General features: G+C 36.8%; 1 protein-coding gene across 10 annotated transcripts in view; it reads left to right on the forward strand.

Annotated features, from left to right (window-relative positions):
- CCDC30 (coiled-coil domain containing 30) overlaps positions 1 to 24086 on the forward strand; it is a 156228-nt gene that overhangs the window by 91143 nt on the left and 40999 nt on the right. For all 10 annotated transcript variants that reach the window (XM_056795317.1, XM_007492928.3, XM_056795319.1 and 7 more), the window contains 3 exons: positions 9203 to 9382; positions 18999 to 19208; positions 21884 to 22035. In XM_056795317.1, the coding sequence (XP_056651295.1) occupies positions 9203 to 9382; positions 18999 to 19208; positions 21884 to 22035 (542 nt within the window). The remainder of the gene's footprint in view (positions 1 to 9202; positions 9383 to 18998; positions 19209 to 21883; positions 22036 to 24086) is intronic.

Consider the following 24086-nt stretch of genomic DNA (forward strand, 5'->3'; position numbering starts at 1 on the left):
CACATAAAGACTCTCACCTCAGTATTAATTCAGTGATTCACCACATCTCCACTTTTCCTATTCTAATCTCTTGACACTGGTATGAATTCCCTTATTTGTCTTCATAGTCTTTTTCCTTCTTGTATTCTTGGAACATCTCCCAGTCTTCATGAAATACTCTAATATCTCAATTAACTGAGGAGAAGGATATACTTCTTGTCCTTTCATGGCCCATTCACATTGAGTATTCCCACAGTTATTTTCTCCTGAGAGAGACACAAATGCCATTTGAAACAGAAGGGGCAGCTGAACTGTCCCAGCCTTCCCTCCCCTGTCTTAAATACATCCTTCATGTTTTGTGGGCCCCTTTCATCCCTAGAGAAGACGACCTTTTTATTGTCCTTGTTCTCTGTACTCACTGTGACCCCTAATCACCTCTTTGATGGCACATTTCTCTCTCTTTTTTAAAAATTATAGTTGTCTACTAGCTGTCCTGGAACAAATCATCACTAACTAAAAGACTCCTGGTAATAATTGCTAGCCCCCCCCCCCCACTCCGCATTCCCAGACATACAAAAAGCAGCTATAGTTCACAGTTATCTGGGAAGGTATCTTTGGAAGAATCCAATCTTCCCTTACATTTCCTGTCATCTCACACTTCCCCACTGAACATACTGACTGCCTGTTGCTGCTGTATTCTACTAGCTTCTGCATAATTAACCTGTAGTTGGGCATTCTTTTATGAAATTAATCAGTCAGCCATCAAGTATTTATTAAGTATCTGCTGTGTGACAGGCATCATGCCCAATGCTCGGGGATATAAGGGCCAAGAATAAAATGGATTCTATTGGACACTACTAGAAATGAGCAGCTTACCTCCAAGAATCACAGATTTAGATCCAGAAAAGACATCAGGCATTATCTAGTCCAACCTGTCTCATTTTATACATGAAGGAATTGAGGCTTATGTTTCTGTCCCTGATGGACGACCAATCTCTAGATTGAGTCTTCTTTCAACTTTATCATGTACAGCATACTCTTGGGCTTGTGCATGAGCTGACATTGAAAATAAAATGGCAATCATCTACCCCTTGGCTGCTTGGGAAGAAGAAATATGTCATAGCTCCTGCTAGTACCTTATCAGTGTAATACCTGCCACGTATTTCATTGATTGGAAAGTAGGGTGAAGCTAGACTGTTAACACACTTCTGTTTGTTATGTAGTTACAAATGATAAAAGCCTCATAAATCTAGACCCTCTGAGAACCTTCTGGCATAAATGCTGCCTTCTGCTATCTATTCCCTGTGTGACCTTGGGAAAATCACTGACCCTTCCTGGACCTCAATTTGCTCATCTGTAAAAAGAGCAGGTTGAATTAGATGGTCTCTGAAGTTCCTTCCAGTTTGATGCTGCTTTCTTTTCTAGCTCTGTATTTCAATATATCCTCTTGCAGCTCAGTGTTTGCAGCTTTCCAGTATGTTAAATCCTCAAATAGAAGATGAATTCAGCTGGGATACAGAGATGAAAAATGATGTACCTAGAGAAGATAACAAACATGGAGGAGGCATTTCATACTTATGTTGATGAAGATTCAGCTCAAGTCAATGTATAGGTGTAGAGCCCCTCACTTGGGGCAACCACTGCCCAGGATGAATGGAAGATGGCTTGTTGGTCAGATGATCACAGCTGCATCCATATCTCTTCCAACTGACCGCAACCTCTTCTCTGATTCTGTGATGACAATATACAACTGATTCTCAATCAGTGTTACAAATAATAGAGGAGGATTTAGGTACATAGCTTTGTTTTGTTTTGTTTTTTTCCCTCAGTGAATCTGTGATTCTAAGGTCCTTCATAGTCACATTAAAAACAAAACAGAATTCTGTCAAGAATATAATCCATCCCAACCTCCAATGACATATCAATATGATACATTGGCATTGCTATTATTGAGTTATCTTAGATAATTTATTATTGTTACTCAATTTATACTTTTGTACCATTTGAAACACCTTTCCCATCCTCAGAAAAATATAAAAGTATTTTTTATTTGTTTTATTTAATAGTGAAGGTACTTAATCAATATGTTCTCTTTTTATATCATGATATTTCCTAGATACATTCCACCCTACCCCTCAAGCCCCAGACTCAGTGAACCTTCTTTTATAATTAATCAACACACATTTATTAGATTCTCACTGTGTACTAGGCACAATGTGAAGCACTGGGAATAAGAAGGCAATAATGAAACAGCTCAAGGAGCTCATACTCTGAAGGAAGAGACAACATGTACATAAAAAATATATACAAAACTACTATAAGGCATTTTGGGGAGAGAAGAACTAACAGCTGGGGAATCAGAAAAGATTTCCTGTAGGTGGTGACACCTTGGCTGAGTTTTTAGGGAAACCAGAGATGAGAGACAGCCACTGTGAAAAATATAAAAGTGCAGAGATTTAGAGCACTGTATGTGAGGAATAGCAAACAGGCCAGTAGGTTCATTCTGTAGACTCCATGGAAGGATATAATGTATAAGAAGACTAGAAACGCTAGACAGGAACAGGTTATGAAGAGCTTTAAAAGCCAGACAAAATGTTTACATTTGATCTTAGAGATAATAATGAACCACAGAATATTATTAAATAGAGGGGCTACACAGTCACAATTATACTTTAGGAAAATCATTTGGGTGGCTGCGTAGAAGAGGATTGGAGCAGAGAGATACTTGAGGCTGCGAGAATTACTGTTTTCCTGATTATGCTCACTTCACTCTGCATCAGTTAATTTCCCATATTTCTTTGAATTCTTTATGTGTGTCATTTGTAGTAATGTTCCAGTGCATCCATATATCACAGTTTGTTCAGCCATTCCCTAGGGTCTTTTCTAGTATTCACTTTGTTTTGCATTTTTGCCACAAAAAAGCCTTATTATGAATATTTTGATATGTATAGGCCCTTTATTTCTGCTTTCTCATCTCCTCAAGGAATATACCCAACAATGGCATCTCTGGGCAAAAGGGCTCAAACAATCTAGTGGCTTTTCTTGTGTAATTCCAAATTGTTTTCTAGAATAGTTGGACTAGTTCACATCCTCACCAAAAATATTAGAACATTACCTGGTTTTTAAAAAGTTATGTATGTCTAATTTATATTGGGAAATACAAACTTTACTCACATTACATTTTGTATAGCCTATTTTTTAAAAAACAAGAGTTCATTGGGTGGTAGTAAGATTTTTCCAAATAAAAATGTTTTGGGTTTATTGGGGTTATTGTAAAATTACTTGGGGGCTATAAGAGAAATAAAAAGAAAGGCTTTGACATAACCATTGTTTATCCTCTAGTGTTATCAAGCCTCTGGATCTTCCACTATGAAAGGAAATTCTGTTATTAATAACTAGAAAGCATCAGAGGAAAAATTATATGCTCAACTGCTACAGTCATCAGGGTTTTTCACTGAACAATATCACTTCATAATATCCTCTTCCATTTTTACAGTCATAGCTATAGGAGGAATGTCTTTGGGGAAAGGAGAAAATTATGTGAGTAAACTTGGTTGTAATAATTTTTTCTAATTATAAAATACACTTTTTGGATAAATTCAAAGGAATGTCTGGGCATGTTAAAATATAATCATGACTCTCCACAGCATTGGAGGAATTAGTCATTCTGGATAAATTATTTGTTATTCACTCATGTTCATATAATACTTTAAGATTTATAAGATGTTTTCCTTGTGATACATCTTTGAGATAGGTAGTGCATGTGTTATTATTCTTATCTTTTCAGATGAGGGAGCTGAGGCTCAGAGAAATGAAGTGACTTGCCCAGCATAGTCTAACTAATGGCTTTCAGCAGTGGGATTTGAACACAGGATTCTTCGGATTCCAAGTCTATTGCTCTTATGAGTATGCCACATTGTATTTCTGCAAAATAAGGGAGCTTAGCCATAATGCCTAAGACTTGTTTTATATTGACCTAATTGAATAAACATCTTTCTGAAATGTATTACAGATGTTTTCTCTAATAGAATTAATTGAACATCATATAACTTGAAGTCATCGTTGTGAGCATCATTTTTTATCGAGTAAATACCTTGTCTCCCAGAAAGAGTTTTCTCTAGATGGGGAGGTGTTTCAGTTGCTTGTGTTTGTAGATGGCATTGTGCTGACTGGATTCAAGCCCTGTACTCTGTACACAGAGCACTCTAAAGGAAATTCATAGCCTTTCAAAAGAATTTGAACTTTTTCATAGGAAAAAAATAATGTGGTTAAATAATGTTTTTTGTGGTTTATTTATTGTGGTTAAAGAATGTATGTATGTTGGACAACCACTACAAATGGACAATCAACTGGGCCCCAGAATTTTTTTTTATTATTAATTTAATAATAGCCAACAAAAATAATCAAAGGGCAAGATCTTAACCAAATTAGCAAAAAAGAATACATTTTTATTCTGGCCTTCCTGAAGTTTTGTCACCTTTCATAGGATCATAGATTTAGAGCTAGAAGTGAATTTAGAGATTGTTGAATCTTACCCTCATCAGTCTCTCCATTTTGAAGATTAGAAAACTGAGGCAAATGAGGTGAAGCAACTTGCCCAGGATTACACAACTAGTAAACGATTAAGGCAGGACTTGACAAGTCAAGAGGTCTTGACAACTTAAAGTCCAATTCCCTATCCTCTACACCAAGCTGTGTCTATTTTGTATATATCTATATCTATATGTATATATAGATATACATCTTTTTTTGCTGACTTTATTCTGCATCATCTCATCTAAGTTTTAATTAATTCTCATATACTTTATATTTGTCATTTTTTAGCCCCATGTTACATTTGTACCTCACAGCCCAATGGAGTACAACTGGAGAAAGGTCTCTGAGTTCATGGGGTCATCCTGAGTGGGGCCTTACCCCACAGAGGAGTAATTAAGTTTTCCCCTCTCTCTGGTTCTGTCTCCTCCCTTTAGGTATAATCATGAATAGATTCCAAAAAAGTGAATCGTGAAATAAAGAAGTTATTCAGTCAGTGTACATTATGAGTATCAAATATAATATAATTATTTTCTCCACTAAAGAAAATGCCTAAGATGTAAGAGAACTCAAATGTTTAAATACAAAAAACACAAAAATGTTTCAAATACTGTTGCATGAATTATACTTCCCAAAAGGTAAAGGAACTTAGTGGGATTTGCTGCTAAACAGATAATACCCATGAAGCCGGTGCTACATGACCAACTCACAAGGTCTAAATCTTCTGTCTAATTAGGACATAGCTTCCTCTAGTGCTTCAAATATATGTTAATCCTGACAATAGTCATCTTTTCTAAGGATGCACTTGCAGAAATCCTTTTCCCTCTGGATTGTTAAAACACAAATCTAGAACTCTGGTGCTCAGGAGATAAAATAGGCAGAAGATGACAGCCTGGGACTTGAGGTTCATCTCAAGCTTCCATGTGCTTTTGGGGATAAGTTTTGGGAGGAGTTCTTTGACAAGGGTCCATCACCCTAACATTTAGTCACCATCTTCAGTGTTCCCTGCTCCAGTCACTGAGAAGTAATCAGGAATTCACTGTGCCATTCCAGCAAGGTATATGTCCCTCATCAAAATGCCAGAGGCATTTCCAGTGCCATGTGAACTAGTGTAGCAAATCAAAAGTTCTGCTTATTCTTTCTACATATTTGTTCAGCCATTTCCCAATTGTTGGAAAAAACAGATTGTTTCTAATTTTTTACAATTAAAAATTGAGCAGCTATCAATAATTTTGTTTCTTTAATGGTGTTTTATGTATCAAATCCTAGGAGCAGAATAATTAGGTAGAGATCTTCAAAATTTATACCAGTTCATGGTCATACCATGGATAACGTAGAGTCTCTGCCCATCCAACACTGAACTTTATAGTTTTTTTTTCTTTATTCTATTTGCCATTCTAGTAGTTGTAAGGTGATCTCAGTTTATATTTCACTTAATATTAACATTTTGATCATCTTTTTATGTGGTTAATCCTAGATTATATTTCTTCCTTTGTAAATTACTTGTTTATGTCTTTTGCCCATTGCTATATTGAGTAATATGTACTAATATAATAGTCTTCTAGCTATGAATCAATTCCTTATAGATTTATTCTTATAAATGTGTTTCATCTTAAAAAAGTTATTTCTTCTTGCAAGGCTAGGAAGTTTTGCTACAGAATTATTAGGGGCTTGTGTATTTAAGATTCATATTAGAACTTTTAACATAATATAATGCCATTAAATCATTGTTCCTCCTTTTTAGTTTTAACTAAACTTTACCTAATATATCAGTGCTATTCCAGTCTTTCATTTTGAATCTTTCAGATCTTCTTTTATTAAAGTATTCCCAGTAAACAACATATTTTTTTATTCTGCTTTTTAATCCATTTTGTGCCTCTCTCTTTTTTTATTGGGGAGTTTTGGTTATTCATGTTTTGTATAATAACCATTAGGTTTGTTTTTTCCCTTTAGTCATTTGATCAGAATGGAATACAAGTTTTCCCAATAATTCTGTCATTAATCAAAGTTTAACCATTGTAAACAAAGATCTTTTGTCATATTATAACAACTAAATTAAAAAAAGGTGCTTTTTCTTGTGATTTCTTGACAATCTCTCACCTTCCATCTTGAGTATTTTATCTTGTTTCCTTTGGAAAACCCTTTAGTAGTTATTTAGCTAGTATAGTATTATAAGAACTCTCATGTTCTGTCTTCATTGTTTAAAATTATTATATCTATGGTAGAGAGGCTTATTTGCTGCTTAAAGATTTTTGAAGTGGATCAAAGTCTACTTTTCAAATACCCATCTTTTGTTTTTACTTAGATATTTCAGTTTCTGTGTCTTCTTCATTCTCCTTGAAAACTCCACTGTGATCCTAATTATTATTCCTTGATACATGATTTTTTAAACTATTTCTGGTAGTTCATAGTATTTTTCCTTATCATTATCACTTTGGCATTTAACTATGATTCATCTAGATATGTCAGATCTTGACTTTTCCCTTGCAGATATTCTGTGGATTCTTTATATTTATATTTTACTGGTTTTAACCAAGTTCATAAATATTTCTTTGACAGCTTCCTGAAATATAGCATCTAAATTCCTTTTCGTAATTAGCAAGAAGAAATAAAGGTTCTAACAAAAGTAGGCCATTTTGACCTCATAAGTATCATTGAGATTTGGTGGGATGAAGCCCATACAATAATATATTCTAGATAAGTTTACCTTATTCAAAAGACACGGGATAGGTAAACAGAGAGTAGGATTGTATGTTAGGAGATATATTCTTGTCAAGAAATTAAAGAATCAGAGCAGAAAGCAGGATGGAGGGGATTTGGGTAAATATCAGAGAGGGAAAAGCTGAAGTGAGTTTTGTCATAAAAGCATACTTTATACCACCTGGACAGAAAGAAGAAGCAGATCATAGGCTTGGTAAACAGGAATGTCATTCATGGTAGAGATGAAAGACTTTAGATATTTTGACACTTCTGTTGGAGCTCTCCCTCTGCCAAGAGCAAAGTAGCTGATAACTTTCTGATTTGCCTTAATGATAACTTCATCCCTCTACAAGCCATTCATGCTGAGAATAACAACTATTAGATTTGTTTTTTTACTTTAGTCATTCTATGGATCTGAATACAAATTTTATGAATAATTCTGTCATTAATCAAAACTTTAACAAAACTGGCATCCTGTGCTGGGTCTAATTTTCACTAATAGGGTGAAATTGGAGAGGAAGTAGACCTCCATCCTATAACTTTTGATAGAGGAAAGGAAACCTGGGTATTTGGAACCATAGGAAAGCATACTTCAAAGGGTTTAGAGGAAGTATAGGGAGAATCCAGTGAATTAAATTTTGTTGAGAAAAATCATCTCAGGGTCTCAGTGGATTGAGACCCAGGCATAGAAATGGGAGGTACTAGGTTCAAATGTGACCTCAGATACTTCTTAGCTGTATGACTCTGGGCAAGTCACTTAACCCCCATTGCTTAGCCCTTACTGCTCTTTTGCCTTAGAACCAATACACAGTAGTGATTCTAAGATGGAAGGTAAGGGTTTAAAAAAAAAGAAAAGAAAAGAAAAATCATCCCAGAGGGGGTCAGAAACTCCCAAGACACAAAAAGAAACTGTTCTATTGTTGTAGAAACATGGAAATTGTCTAAGCTGGGAAATTGCTAATGAATTTAGAATTTTTAAAGATATATAGGAAGGCGGAGAAAAGGAGAGGTGGCAGAGGATGAATATAAGTGTAGCATGTTCCTATAAAAACCTCAGGAAGACTAACACTTGACATGAACTGAGGATGGTGGGGGAAAAATGTGGTTTTTAGATTTATTGAGTGAAAGAGGAGGATCACTACCTGAGACTTACTGTGACCTTGGCAAGTACTTGGGCATCACTGCATCTCATTTTCTTCATATGTAAAAAATACTGGACATGGACTAGACAGCTTCTGTGGTACCTCTACCTCTAGATCCATAATTATGTGATTTAAAAAAAAAAAGGACCCAACTACTACATGGTGTAGATAGTATAATGATCTCTGACCAAGAAAAGGCCAGATAGAGCTGCTCAATTAAATCCTCACCTTCTATCTTGGTATTAATTCTAAGACAGAAGAGCTGCAAGGGCTAGGAAGTTGGGGTTAAGTGACTTGCCCTAGGTCATCCAGCTAGGAATTAACAGCAAATTTACTTAAAAAAAAAATAAGTCATTACCATTGCAGATCTGACTCAGTAGGAATTAAGAACAAGGCTACTTTCTTCATCCTATCCCCTGTTCTCATTTCTTGCTCAGTCTTTCAGTCTTGGCCATTTAATGTTCCTTCTGAGATTGGTGAAAGACTTGCCCTTTCTTAGAACATGCCTAGAAGAGGCAAAGGTCTAAGTCTGAATGGGCTTCTTTTTCACTGGCAAAAGAAAGTTAAGAAGAGAAAAGCCCTAAGAGCAGTAGATACCACCTAACAATAAACTTGAAAACAAGGGGGTTTTTAAATGAATAAAGTGAAATGTAAATCATTTGGCTCTAGATAAGCATGATATGTATATATATATATATATATATTATGTATATATATATATATTTTTTTTTAGTTGAACTATTGTTCTCTAGCAAATTGAAAACTAGCCTAATTGTTTCTGACCTGTGCTTGGTTATTTACTTTTTATTTCTTATGTCCTCCAAAACCATTTTTATTTCTTTGTGCAGAATTCAACAGAGAAAAGACTAAGATACGAACAACAAGAAGAAGAGCTGAAGAAACTTCGACAGAATTTGCAAAGAGTTCAGAATCTGTGCAGCTCAGCTGAAAGAGAACTTCAGTTTGAACGGTCAAAAAGCTTTGATTTAAAGCAGCAGAATAACTTACTTCAGGAAGAGAATGTTAAGGTAATTCTATTTCCCTTGCTTAACCCATTAGGAGTACAAATGTTCAGTCAGTGAGCAAGGATTTATTAAGTACCTACTGTGTACCAGACACTGTGTTAAATTCTGGGGAGATAAGGAAAGACAAAAGATAGTTCTTTTTATTTTATTTTATTTTTTTACCAATTATGTGGAATAACAAGTCTCCATACAAGTTTTCCTAAGTTATATGATTGAACTTATCTGCCTTCCTCCACTCCCTTCCCCTTTCTCAGTGCTGGTGGGCCATTCAATCTGGGTTATATATGTGTTATCACACAAAACATATTTCCATATTGTTCATTTTTAAGTGAGTAATCTTGTGAAACCAAAACCCCCCAACATAAACCCAAATAAGCAATTGAAAAATCATATGCTTTCATCTGCTTTCTGATTCCCAACAGTTCTTCCTCTGGAGATGGTTAGCATTCTTTGTCCCTTAGAATTGTCTTGGATCATTGTATTACTGATAATAGCTAAGCCTTTCATAGGTGTTCATTCCACAATATTACTGTGTACAATTTTTTTCTGATTCTGCTTATTTCACTCTGCATCTGTCCATGAAGGTCTTTCCAGCTTTTTCTGAAATCATCCTGTTCATCATTCCTTACAGCACAATTGTATTCCATCACCATTATATTTATTCACATTTGTTGATATTTGTTCAGCAGTCATCCCTTTAGTTTTCAATTTTTGCCACCACAAAAAGAGAAGCTATAAATATTCTTGTTCAAGTAGGTCTTTTCCCCACTTTTTTGATCTCTCCCCAAGACACACACAGTATCACTGGATCAAAGGGGTATGCATTGTTTTATAGCCCTTTGGATATAGAAAAGATAGTTCTTGCTCTTGAGGAGTTCACAGTCTAATGGGGAGACATTGTGCAAATAATTATGTGCCATCAAGATGCAACAAGGATAAGTTAGAGATAATCAACAAAGAAGAAGTTACTAGTATAAGCAGGATCCAAAAAAGTTTTTTCTAGAAAGGGATTTTAGTTGTCACTTGAAGGAAGCCAAGAAAAATGCTCAGAATCAGGGGATGGAATGTCATGTGTGTGGAACAGCAAAGAGGCCAGTGTCACTGAATTCCAGAGTACATGGTGGGAATTAAGATGTTAAGAGCCTGGAAAAGTAGAAGACCAGGCTATGAAGGGCTTGGAACAACAAATAGAGGATTTTGTATTTGACCCTGGAGGCAAAAGGGAGCCACTGGATTTTATTGAATGGAGGTAGTATAGGTGACATGGTCAGATCTGTGCCTTAAGAAGATCAATTTGATAGCTGAGTAGAGGATGGAATGAAGTAGGGAGAGACTTGAGGCAGGGAGATGAGATATAGAAAGCTATTGTAATATTCAGGAGTGAGATGATGAGGGCCAGTTAGGGGATGGAAGCATTATCAGAGGAGAGCAGAGAGTATCTACAAGAGATGCTGTGAATCTGTCTGGGTGACAGATTAGATATGGGAGATGAAAGAGTGTTAAAGGTAAAATTTAGGGTTGAGACTAAATATATTATTTAGGGGTCACCAGGGATTTAAATTCTAAATCCCAAATGAAATACTCAAGTCAGGATGGGATTTGTGGTGGTTTATTTACAATAGAAGGAAGAAATTAAGAAGAAGGAGAAAGAGGGAAAAGAGTAAAGATCTACTCCAGCCTGGCCTGAACCAGGGGGAGTTCAGAGTCCTCTTAGCCAAGGGGCCTTTCCAAAAGATTAAATCTAACGTTGTTTCCAGCTAGGAGGCCTCCTCCAAGATGAGGGGCCTCCTTGGAGGCTGGAACCTTCAGAAGGGTCAAGGAAAAGGGAAGTCAGCCTTAACACTCACCACACGATCGCCTAAGGGAAGCAGTCCCACCTAGACCCACACTTCAGAGCTCCTCTACCACCCAAGTCCGCAAAAGCCACAAAAAGCCCCCCTCACAGGAAGTGACGCGAAACATAAAGGCTGTTCTTTACACCACTTCCTGTATTCTCAAATGTACCAAAGGTGGCTTAAACTTGGCTTAGGACAGCCCAGGGGGTCAGTCAGTTGTTTCTGATTTGTCACTTGCTAGCACATGTAGGTCACAGAACATCCTCCCCTACAGTTAATCCTTAAGTGGGGGTGTATACATTCCTGGTTGCTAGAATTCTAAAGATTAAGCAGGGTGGAGTAAATCTAAAATTCACAAGAGGAAGGAGCTGAGGACACCTAGCTTGTAAACTTAAGTGACTGGTAGGTTGGTGGTACCTAGAACAGTAATAGAGAAAAGTGAAAGAGGGGAGGGCTTAGAGGAAAAAATATTGAGTTCAGTTTTAGACATGTTGAACTTAAGATGTCCAGTAGGCAGGTAGAGTTTTAAGACTCAACGTCAGGAAAAAAGGAAGGTGGAAAGTGGAACTGAGAATCATCAGCATTACAGATGATAATTTAATCTAGGAAAGCTGATAAGATTCCCAAGTGAAATACCAAGGTTAAGGGGATGCCTATTGTTAATGTGCATTACCTGGATAAAGATCCAACATAGCAGATTGAGGAGGAGTCAGACAGGTATGAGGAGAACCAGGAGAGAGCAGTGTCATAGAAATCTAGAGAGAAGAAAATATTAATGAAGAGAGAGTGACTCATAGGGTCAGAGGCTACAGAGAGGCCAAAAAGGATGAGAATTAAGAAAAGACCTTTCAATTTGGTGGTTAAGAAATCATTAGTAACTTTGGAGAATGCGGTTTCAGTTGAAAGCTAGAGTACATAGAGTTAAGAGGAGAGAGTAAAGGAAAGTGGACACCTTTTGTAACTGACATTCTCAAGGAATTTAGCCACAAAAATGAGTAGAAATATAAGATGTTAGCAGGGATCAATGGATCAAATGAGGGTTTTTTAAAATTTTTATTTAATTGATTAATTTAGAGCATTTTTCCAGGATTACAAAAAATATGTTCTTTCCCTCCCCTCCCCCCAATGCCCTCCCATATCTTACGCACAATTCCACTGGGTTTTACATGTGTCTTTGGTCAAGACCTATTTCCATATTATTGATATTTGCATTAGGGTGATCATTTAGGGTTTATAACCCCAATCATATCCCCATTGTGATCAAGCAGTTGTTTTTTCTTCTGTGATTCTACTCCTACAGATTTTTCTCTGAATGTGGATGTGTTCTTTCTTATAAATCCCTCAGAATTGTCCTGGATCATTGATTGTATTGCTGCTAGTAGAGAAGTCCATTACATTCCATTTGCCACAGTGCATCCGTCTCTCTGTACAATGTTCTCCTGGTTCTGCTCTTTTCACTCTGCATCAATTCCTGGAGGTCATTCCAGTTCACAATGAATTCCTCCAGTTCATTGTTTCTTTAAGCACAGTAGTATTCCATCACCAACAGATGCCACAGTTTGTTCAGCCATTCCCCAATCGGAGGGCATCCAAATGAGGGATTTTTTAAGAATGGAAGAGACATGGCTACATTTCAGTAAGGAAATAGCCAATAAAAGGGGAGTAGTTAAAGATTAGTACAAAAACAAGGATGATATAGGGGACAATCTGCTGAAGGAGATTAGATTGAATGGGACTGACTGTGCATGGAGAGAGGTTTTGCCTTCATATGAAATAGGGGTAAAGGAAGAGTTAACGGTGGAAGGTATCTGAGTAATGTGAGATGAGGAAGAAAAGAGAAGATAGACCACTTAGCAAAGAGCCTCAGCTTTTTCAGTAATATAAACAAACTTGTCATTTGAATATGTGGATGAAGAAGAACCATGGAAAGTATAAGAAAGGATAAAAATGTTTTAAAAGCCTCTCTATGAAGTAAAATTGTAAATGTATTAATGGAGCATAAATGGATTGAGGACCCAATTGAGATTATGTAACATAAATTTGTAATGGACCTAGTTAATATGGTTTTGTGATTTTCTCCAGCTTTGTTTAGTAAATGTATAGGAATAAAGGTGTTGTGAGAGAAACACATCCAAATTTGTAGCAGGGTCTTGCTCCAAGAATGGGAGACTCAAACTCCATTCAGTCCATAAGTAAGAAAAGAATTTTATTTGAAGTGATTTATTATGGTATAATAGCCTAATAGCTGGGGAAATAAACTGGGAACTGCTACACAGGTAGCCTTAGGGCTGATGGATAAGCCCAGGGGCTAATGAAAGAATTAAATTAAAGTTGAATACTTGAAGTATTATATTAATAAATTAATGTTAATATATTTATAAAATTTATTATCTAACAAAATAGATCCACATGATTAAATTATTCTACCTGCTCAAAAAGCCCACTCCACAAAAGCCGAGACAAGAAGGAAAGAGACAGAGAATTGAACCTCTGTCCAATTTATATCCTGTCTACGTCAGCACATAACAGGTTCTGGGAATCGTAATTTTGCTGAGAATCATAGTTTTTAGGGTAACAGATTCTAATTACACACTAGTAGAGTAGCAACTCTGATATAGAGTCACAGCTTTCATGCTCTGTGAATCAGGGTTGGCATACTTACTGGCGTCTGGGAACTTGTTATCTCCAATTCCAGAGAAATCTTCACTCTTCCCCAAAAACCCTGGAAAGTGGGAATGGCCAGATTCTGGCAGAAATGTATTTTAGGGTTTGATGTCATAGGAAATAAGGAGCATGTGTGAGTTTGGTGGATTCTTCTGGAATGCCAGAGCCCCCAGTGCACAGGTCTTTTTTTTTCCATTTTCTACCTTGTCATCATTTGTCAATGTGGGAGAGGATCCCTTCCAGAATGACATAGGGGTGGGTGGGTGGAGAAGCAGTACATAGGAAGGCCACTATAGCCGATTAATTATATCTTACAGTTCTAGACAGTAATAATCTAAAGTAGATATAGGAAATACAAGTAATTAATTAGGACAAAGATGATGCCCAGTATAGAATATTACAGATCCAGTACACAGAATGGGTAATTGATCAACCTGCAATTTATGCTTGATTAATGCTATAACTACACATTTTGCGGTTGATGTTTAACTAGTGCTAACTAGTAAGAAATGCAAGATTTCAGAGTATTAGGGTCTTGTTCTTATTACTTCCCTTCACTGCCCTTCTCAAAGGTAGATGGTGGGAATGATCTAGATCTGAGACTTGTCAGGGCAAGGGTGGCAGCAGAATAAGCAGGCAAGGGACTTGAGAGAAGAGGACAGTTTAGAGTTGAATTGGTTCAATGGTTAATTGTAAGGAAAAGCTCTCTTCTCCACCAAATTGCCCCATCATCTCACTATTCTTTAATCTCTCTCTGTTTCCTGGTTGCTTTCCCTAATAACTACTAACATGCCCATGTCTTCCCCACATCCTCAAAAAACCCTCATTTAATCCATTCATTTCTGCTAGTTAGCAAGTCCTATATTTCTTCTTTTTTGGGGAATTAAATTCCTTGAGAAGTCTCTCTAAAATAAATGCCTCCATTTCCTTTCCTCTTCCTCCCTTCTTAACTCTTTGCAGCTTAGCTTACAACTTCATCATTCAAATGAAACTTCTCTCTCTCTCAAGTTACTAATGGCTTTTCAAATGCCAAATCAATTGGCCTTTTCTCCTGCTTGCTGTTCTGCAGCCTTGCTGCTATTCATCAGTCCCTGATACTTGCTTCTAAGTTATTTCAATACTGCTCCCTCCCAGTTTTTCTTCTGGCTGATTTCTCCTTCTATGTAGCCTTTGCTGGACCTCTGTTCATGTCCTGCATGCCTGATCACAGTTGGCATCCTCCAGGGCTCTGTCTTGGGCCATTCTCCTCTTATCTTAACAAACTATTTAATTTCATTAGTTTCTGTGGGTTTCGCTGATATTTCTATGTAGATGATTCTCACATTTATTTGTCCAGCCCTAATCTCTCCCTTGATCTGCCGCCTTACATTGCCAGCTGCCTTTTAGCCATCTCAAACTGGATGGCATGAAGACATTTTAAACTCAGCAGTCCGAAAGTGAACTTGTTACCTTTCTCTCAACACCCTTTCTTCTTCCTAACTTTCCAGTTGTACTCCAGAATGCCACCATCTTTCCAGCAACCCACACTCACAACCTAGGTGGCATCCTCAATTCCTTACTCTCACCCCACCCCTATGCCCAGTCAGTGGTCAAGGCCTGTTGTTTCTACTTTTGAAACATCTTTTGCATACATCCCCTCCTCTCCTCTTGACCAAGACCTCTTCATCTCACTCCTGGATTATTGCAATAGTCTATTTTCGGCTTCCCTCCTCAAATTTCTTTCCAATTCAATCTGTCCTCCACTCAACTGTCAAATTGATCTTCCTAAATCTGACTGTGTCTCTTCCTATTCATTAAACTCCAGATGCTTCCTAAGTCTTCCAGGATCTAATATACAAAATCTTCTGTTTGTTATTGAAGCCCTCAGTGACCTAGCCCCTCCCTACTTTTCCAGTCTTCTTTTACCTTACTCTTCTCCATGTACTCTTTGATCAAGTGACACTAGCTCCTTTGCTGTTCCCTTCAACACTGCATTTCCTGACTGAGCATTTTCACTGGCTTATTCTACATTCCTGTAATGCTCTCTCTCCTCACCTTCCCTTCCTAACTAACTCCCTTGGCTTCCTTCAAGTCTCACCTTCTACAAAAAGCATTTCCCATCCTCTTAAAACTTAGTGCCTTCTCTCTGAGATTATCCCCAATTTATCCTGTCTATATCTTGTTTGTATATAGTTGTTTGCATGTTGCTTCCCTCATTAGACTCTGTATGTCCTACATAGAAAGAGATACCTAGAAATTCTGACAAATCCCATTCTGGATAGCCTAGTACACTGAGGGAATCCTGGTTGAGGATGAAGAAATGACTTCTGGTCAATAACAGACCCTAATACCCTCCCCCCTTTGGGTGATAGTTTCACATACTGGGAAGCTCTGTCAGGCTAGGTTCCCATAGGAAGCTAGATTTTCTTTATCTTTTTTTTTCCTTTTCCTTTCTGCTTTTGGGATGGGTAATGAAATTTCACACATCAAGATAAGACCTTGTTATTAGCAGGAGTCTTTGGTAAACTTTGTAATACTCTTTGTTGAATCTGCATAACTGTGGGCAATTGTAATTTTCATTTGTATGTTTGGGACTGTATAAAATATGCCATACTGACTGCTGTAAGATGTGTAGCACCAGGGGAACAAGTAAAAGGATGATTCTTATGTCTCCCTGGCACTGGGGACATGAACAGTGTGATCAAAATGTATCTGTCTGATAGTGACTTAATCTCATCAAGGGCAAGGAGACATTCTCTTACTATCTCTTTATCTTGAGTATCAACTTCCCCTTGGCCATTGTTGTTCTGACCTGTGGCAAAGAAAAGAGGAACAAAATAAAAACTGCCTTCCTCTCTCTTGTCTACTGCATCTTATGTTCCAAATTAGAGGATTCTGTCTTTTCTTCAATCCTTGTTCTCCTTCCAAAACAGGGGAACAAAACACAACAAGCTCTGCCTGTTTTGTTGTTCTTAATTTCCATCACCAGCTTCAGTTTATTTTGAGCTTTATAAAATACTTCCATAACTATTTTCACAGAATCATGTTGGGTTCTTATTCTATTATTTTTCTTCTCCCATCCTCAGTATATAACCACCAGGTGGTGCTGATGAACATAACCAGCCCAGCTCTCAGTCATCTATTGAGCCTGGGAACAACTAGGCATGCTCCCTTCTTTTGTGGTTGAGGGAGTCCTTGGGCCCCTTCAAAGGCAGGATCTCGAGGCTTTCAGGACAAAAGAATGAAATGAAAGCTGTTTTTCACTGGCTGCTGCTTACATATATAAGATGTGTAAAGACTATTAGATCCTGAAGCTTGCCCTCTTTCTCTCTCGAATAAGCCATTATCTTTCTTAATGCTGGACCAGAAATCTCACTCTGGCAATAATAGCTTGAATTTATAGTAATAATTCATAATGCTATAGATTTTCTCTGAGATTTTCATTCTATCATCCTCCTTCAAGTTGTATCCAGTATAAGTTAGTAGCTAACCATGGTTTTTTAATAGCATCGAGATTGAAGCAGAGACAAAAGAAACTGCAACAGTGTAGTCAGCCATAGAGTAGCAACATTACTGGGGTTCAAGGGTTTATTTCTTTCAAAGGGAATTTTGTTTTATAGAAGACAGGTAAATTAACTCCTAGATTTATCTTGTGCTATGGCATTCCTTGAGCACAGCATATATTATCAAATCTTTCCTTCTCTCTGGCTAAGTAACTAAGGTATATATTACTAAAGAGTGAATTGGGATTTTTGTTGTTGTTTAAATTCAAGAGTTCTGCCCCCCCCCATTTCTGAATTTAACAAACATGAAATAAAGTGAATACTTCCATATACAGAGTAGAACAAAAGAAAAGGTTGTAAACAAAATGGTGAGTATTTATTATATACAGCTTGCTTTTCTTTTAAAATATGCAATAAATTTAACATGCTACTTACAAAATTATTCTACTTATCTGTGATTCTTTCTGGCCTTTCTGTTCTCTGGTACATTTCAAAACCCCATTTTAGTGTATTAAATCCTCTTTTCTTTGTTTTCAGTTTTTATTTGCAACCCTATCCCTATTTCCTGTCCCTTCCCATTGCCCCATAGCCCCAACTGAGAAAAAAAGAAAACCAAATCCTTTGTAGCAAATATATGCAATAAAAAACAAATAAATTAGTCAAGCAAAACAAATTCCTATTATCACTTATGTCCAACTACAACGTGTGTCTATCTTTCACCTCTTGGTCAGAAGATAGGCAAGCCTGCTTTATCCTCAATCATCTGGAATCATAGTTGGTCATTGCATTGGATTAGAGTTCTTAAAGTCTTTCACAATTGTCTTTACAGTGTAGTTATTGTATAAATTATTTTACTAGTCATAATCACTTCACCATGCATCAGCTCCCATAAGTCTTTTCAAGTTTCTTGAAAACCATTCCTTTTTTCATTTCTTACAGTACAGAAATATTTCATTATATTCACATATCAGAATTTTTTTTAGCCATTCTTCAGTTGATGGGCATCCCCTTAGCTTTCGGCTCTTTGCTATACCAAAGAGAATCGCTTATAAAAGTTTTTTTGTATATATGAGTCCTTTTTCTCTTTCTTTGATCTCTTTTTGCTGTAGCCAAAAAAAAAGTGATACCTATAGTGCTATTACTTGGCCAATGGATATGTACAGATTAGTGAATTTGGGGGGCATAGCTTCAAATTACTTTCTAGAATAGTTGGGCTAATTCACAGCTCCTTTAAACTGTGCCTTTTTTTTGCCCGCAGCAATCCAGTCATTGTCATTTGCTTTTTAGAGTCTACTTTGCCAATCTGATGAGTATGCAGTAGAACCTCACAGTTGTCTTCATTTGCTTATTTCTAATTATTAGTAACTTGGAGCATTTAAAAAATATTTGTGGACAGCTTGAATATTGTTTTGGGGAAACTGCTTGTTCATATCCTTTCACCACTTACCTGTTCAGTTCCTTACATATCTTGGATATGGGACCTTTATCAAAGAAACTTTCTGAAAATATTTTTGTCTTAGTTTCCTGAGAAAAGATATACTTCATGTAGAGTAGATGAATTTAAAAGTTTTTTCTTAAAACACTGAAATTTGCTAAGGTTTCTATGCTAAGGTTGTCATTTTTATTCTCCAACTCTAGGTCAGAGCTGAATTGAAGCAAGCCCAGAAAAAACTTCTGGACAGCACAAATTTGTGTTCTTCTGTCACAGAAAACTGGGAGAATAGTCAACAGAAAGTAAAAGAGCTTGAACAAGAAGTTCTTAAACAATCTAAGAATATTCAATCACAAAACAATTTATATGAAAAGCTTGCTCATGAGAAAACAAGAGTAGCTTATTCAGAGAAAAAGGTAATGATAACCATTCACATTTGGCCCTTTTTAATATCATGCTTTAGAAACAATCAATGAAATTCTCTTTCTCAAGATTCCAGTAGTTGCAAAATTCATATTCCAATTTGAATTAATTCTGGGTATTTTCAGGGAAAATACCTAGGATCTAAGCTCATCTTCATCTCTCCATCCTCCACAGCTTTTAGATTCTGAGTAGATTTTCCTTTTTTCCCACATGATGTGAATTTAAAAGGGCAAGGAAAGAATCAGAATGTCATAGTTAGAATGGTCCTCAGTTACTATCTTGTCATGCCATACATGAAAAAAGAAGTCCCCTCTTTAACACACTGAACAAGTGATTACCATAGCCTCTTCCTGAGGATCTTTGATGTGAAAGAGTCCATTTGGATATAACAGTAATGATAGGGAAGTTTTCCCTGCCTCAGATCTAGACTTTCTGCTTTGCATTTCCTCTCCACTACTAGTTCTGCCGTTGTAGTTCAATAAAATAAGTTTAGTCTGCCAATCTTCAGTTCAAAGGTCCCAAAGCTATTTCCTTGAGTGTTTTGTTTTATACTTTTACCTTGAAAAGTATTTTTTAAAGTATGTTGTGTAAGGATAATTTTAGCATTGTAACTTAAAATCTAAATTAATTGGTTGCCATGGGATATCTTAAATAACAAAATACCCATGTCAGCTGGAAAGTATGGTGATTTTTAATTAATATAGAGAGAAGGAATTAAGGAGAAGAGAGAGGGAGAGGAAAGAGTTAATTTAAACTGCTACAGCTCAGGCTGAGCCAGGCAGGAGTTAATGGCCTTGGCCAAAGGGGCCTCTCTGAATCCAGGGAAAAGGAAGTTAGTTTTATCACTCACCACGAGACCATCTCAAGTAAGCTGTCTGAGTAAGCTCCTCCAGGCTGAGTTCCAGGATCAAACTGGTGCCCAGGCTGCTCACAGGAAGTGATCAGCCAGATCCATCTCTCTGGGGAAAAGAGAGTGAAGAGAGGAAGTGACATGTCCCATATAGACGGTTTTACATCACTTTCCTGCATCTTATCTGTACCAATGGTAGCTTAGCTTGACTTAGGACAGACCAGGGGTCTGTCAGTTGTTTCTGCACATGTCTATTAAAGGCCATCCTCCTAGATACTTAATCCTTAAGTATGGGTGCAGACATTCGTGACCTTGTTAGACTAAGTAGGGTGGAGCAATGTAAAGTTCCTAAGACATTCCTGATCAAGTATCTCCATTGTTACAATCAGGAAATAGCTAAATCAGATCTTCTAAAGTACGGTATGAGTAGGGTGGAGTAGTTTTAAAATTTACAGTTGTCAGCTACCAGTATTAAGAGTGAAAGGAGCTTCCAGTTCAAGTCCTACTTCCAACACTTATTAGCTGTGTGACCTTGGGCAAATTGCTTAAACTCTCTGAATCTTAATTTCTTCTTTTGAAATACAGGCAATAAAATTCACACTACCTACATCATACATAGAGTTAGTTGTTTGGAAAGTACTATGTAAATATGAGAGACATTATGGGTTTTTACCTTCAAAAAAGCTAAATGGGAATAGCAATACCCACAAGGTTATTGAAGATCAAATAAAAGAACATATGTAAGAATTTTGTAAACCATAATGTTTTATATATATGTCAGCTATTATTATTGTAAGTAATAATAATAAAATTTAAGTATAGTGTAATCATTAGGTGATTTAAATAAGCCTCAATGATAAAGTCCAAAATAGAAAATAGTTCTTTGACTAAAGACACCATGAGTTTTCTACAATTTATTTTTAATGGATATATTTATTAGAACAGCTTGATTTAAACTAGCATGAAGCACCAAGCAGATAATACTTATAGTCAGTCACCAAACATTATCTAAGCACTTGCTAAAAATGTGACATGCAGTAGACTAAAAGCTGGAAATACAAAGAAAGGAAAACAAAACCAGTCCCTCTCAAGAAGCTCCTAGTCTAATGGAGGAAACTACCTGCTGCCTACAAACAACTATGTACAAATAAAGATGTAAATAGGGAATAGTCTGAGAGGGAAGGCACCAAGATGAAGAAGGAAGAGGAAAGGTTTCTTGTAGAAGTTGGGTGTTTAGTTGAGACTTGAAGGAAGCCAGGAAGTAGAGATGAAGAGGATGAGAATTCCAGGCAAAGGAAGGCAAGAAATGTTCCCCATTATACACATCAAGGCATGCAAAACCTATTTCCCCATTAGCAATGTTGTGAAAAATAAAAAGCAAAAAAAAAAATAAAGTGACAAATAATAGGCTTCCATGGAAAGTACTTTTCATCATTTAGAATTGTCATGGATCATCATATGTCTTTCACAGTCAATCATCATACATTATTGCTATTATTGTGCACACTATTCTGATTCTGCTTACTTCATTTGGCATTAAAGACTTACCAAGTTTCTCTGAAACCATTCCCCTTGTCATTTCTGATAGCACAGTCATATTCCATCATATTTATATACCACAACTTGTCCATCTATTCCTACCATATGTTTCTCATTAGTGCAGAGCATAGATAATTCTGAACTTATTTTTGGATTACAAGCTATGCTTGATATTAGGCCAGATTGCATAATAAAATTGTTTGTATTTGCCCAGGATTTTTCTGATTTAAAAGCAGTTCAAATTCTTCTAAGTGTTACTTTCTCAATTTTCTACTCAAGGTCTTGGAACTCCAGACAAAATTAGAATCTGCAAATAAGACTTGTACAGAAGCCTGTATTTTAAATAAAAAGCAGCTTGAAGAAGAGTTAAAAGAAGCAAAAAAAAGTGAGGCCAAAATAAAAATGCAGTATCAGGAGGAACAACAGAAGAGGTAATAGAAACCATGATGGTCATTTTATATAAGGAGGAGATACTACATTCCAAGAAGTTTCTGTCTGGTACTGTTAATATAACATTAGAAAGTTTTTGAGATCATTGTAGGGGCAGAGGGGAGAGAGGCAACAAGGAGGCTTATTGGCTTGAGAGCCAAGACCAGCAGAGACCAGAGTCCTACATTCAAATCTGGTCTCAGACACTTCCTGACTGGGTGGGCAAGTCATTTAACACTCCCATTGCCTAGCCCTTACCACTCTTCTGTCTTGGAACCAATAATAGTTTTGATTCTAAGACCGAAGGTAAAGGTTTAAAAATAAAGGACTTCTAGGCCATCCCCAACTTTCTAACTGGACTAATCCACACATTCATTATAACTCAGTTATCTGAAACTTGTTATACTTTTTTTCATAGGAAACAATATTATAAAATTGGATTTGCTTCTTAAATGCCCCCACAGAGGCCTATTTAACTCAAACATAATTGACAGTTATGGTTTCTTGAAATTTTTATGGGTAAATGGATTCAGCTGGAAACTTTGGATGCTAGGAACACATTTCTATCCCTGCTGCAGTTATAGTCTCTAGAAGAGAATCCCCTTTCCCTTAGCTTCTTCTTCTATTGTGGTTGGACTGAATATTTAATTGGTTGCCAAGGATTAAATTTCTAAATCCTAAAAATAAATTACTAAAGTAAAATGGAATTTATGTTAGTTTATTTTTACAATAGAGGGAAGATATTAAGGAAGAGAGAGAGAGAGAGAGAGAGAGAGAGAGAGAGAGAGAGAGAGAGAGAGAGAGAGAGAGAGAGCGCGCGAGAGCGAGGGAGCGCACTTCCTCTGACACAGGTAGAAATTCTAGGGCACCAGCCAAGGGAAAGGAGTCTCAAGACAATGAGCCTTTCCCAAATGCTCACACCTACAGAAAGGGCAAGGAAGGAAGTCAGCTTTTACACTCACCACATTATCAGTTCAATCAGCAGATTCTTTTATCAGCTTCAACTCCAGCAGGCTCCACTCCAAGTGTGTCTCTTTCAAACTCCAAGTGTCTCTCTTCACTCCAAGTGTCTCTCTTCACTCCAAGTGTCTCTCTTTACTCCAAGTGTCTCTGTTCACTCCAGGTGTCTTCACTCCAAGTGACTCCCTTCAAGTGTCTGTGTGTGTGTGTCTGTTTCCACTTTTAAAGACCTTTTTCTCTTGTGTCATTTCTCCTAAATTTTTACATATATCAATCACAGCCAACACTCCAGTTCAGGACTGCCCACTCTTTCACATGTGGGTCACAGACCTCCCACTCATGTATGAAATGGGTATTCACACTTTGTGTGGTTAAAATCCAAAATGGGTAGATTGCCATACTCAACTTTAACGACTGTGCTTTACACTTTGGGGATTAAAATATAAAAATAGACAGGGGATTACAATTTAATCTTCACAATCAAGGAAGAGCTAAGTACCTTCATTGTTACAATCCAGAGAGAGCCAAATCCAATCTTCACAACTGTCAGAGATCATTAGGAATTATTTGCCCCACCTCCTGTGCTAGAAGGACAACCAGAGTCGTAAGATGGGAGGCAAGTATTCTGATGGAAGCTCCCAGTTGTGGATGAGAATAGAAGTGGTTAGGAATGGTGACATGGTCTTGGCCTTTGTGGGGACTGAGAGGAAACAGAAATGATCAAAGAGGATGTAAGATGGAAATGAAAATAAAAGAATATGGGAGGTTATAGGTGGTATGATGGCGTTTTTCATTGAGTGAGATTAGGGGATTTTCTATAGCTAAACTAGCTGTCAGCATATGAATAATACTTATAAGTCATTTGTGATTATTTGGAGTAATCTTAGACCTATCACCTATAAAATGTGGCTAATAGTAATCTCTAATTCATGCACAAAAAACAAAATTCATGTTATTCATGATGTTTTGTACTTATCTAACATTTTCCTTCAGAGGAGTTCATTGTACTTTGGACCATTTTAACCACTCTACAAATATTATTTTAATAAGATGATTATATTAATGGCTAAGTACATTGCAATGTTCAGTTATA

This window comes from Monodelphis domestica, chromosome 4 (genome assembly GCF_027887165.1).
Source record: "Monodelphis domestica isolate mMonDom1 chromosome 4, mMonDom1.pri, whole genome shotgun sequence".
Classification (NCBI taxonomy): domain Eukaryota; kingdom Metazoa; phylum Chordata; class Mammalia; order Didelphimorphia; family Didelphidae; genus Monodelphis; species Monodelphis domestica.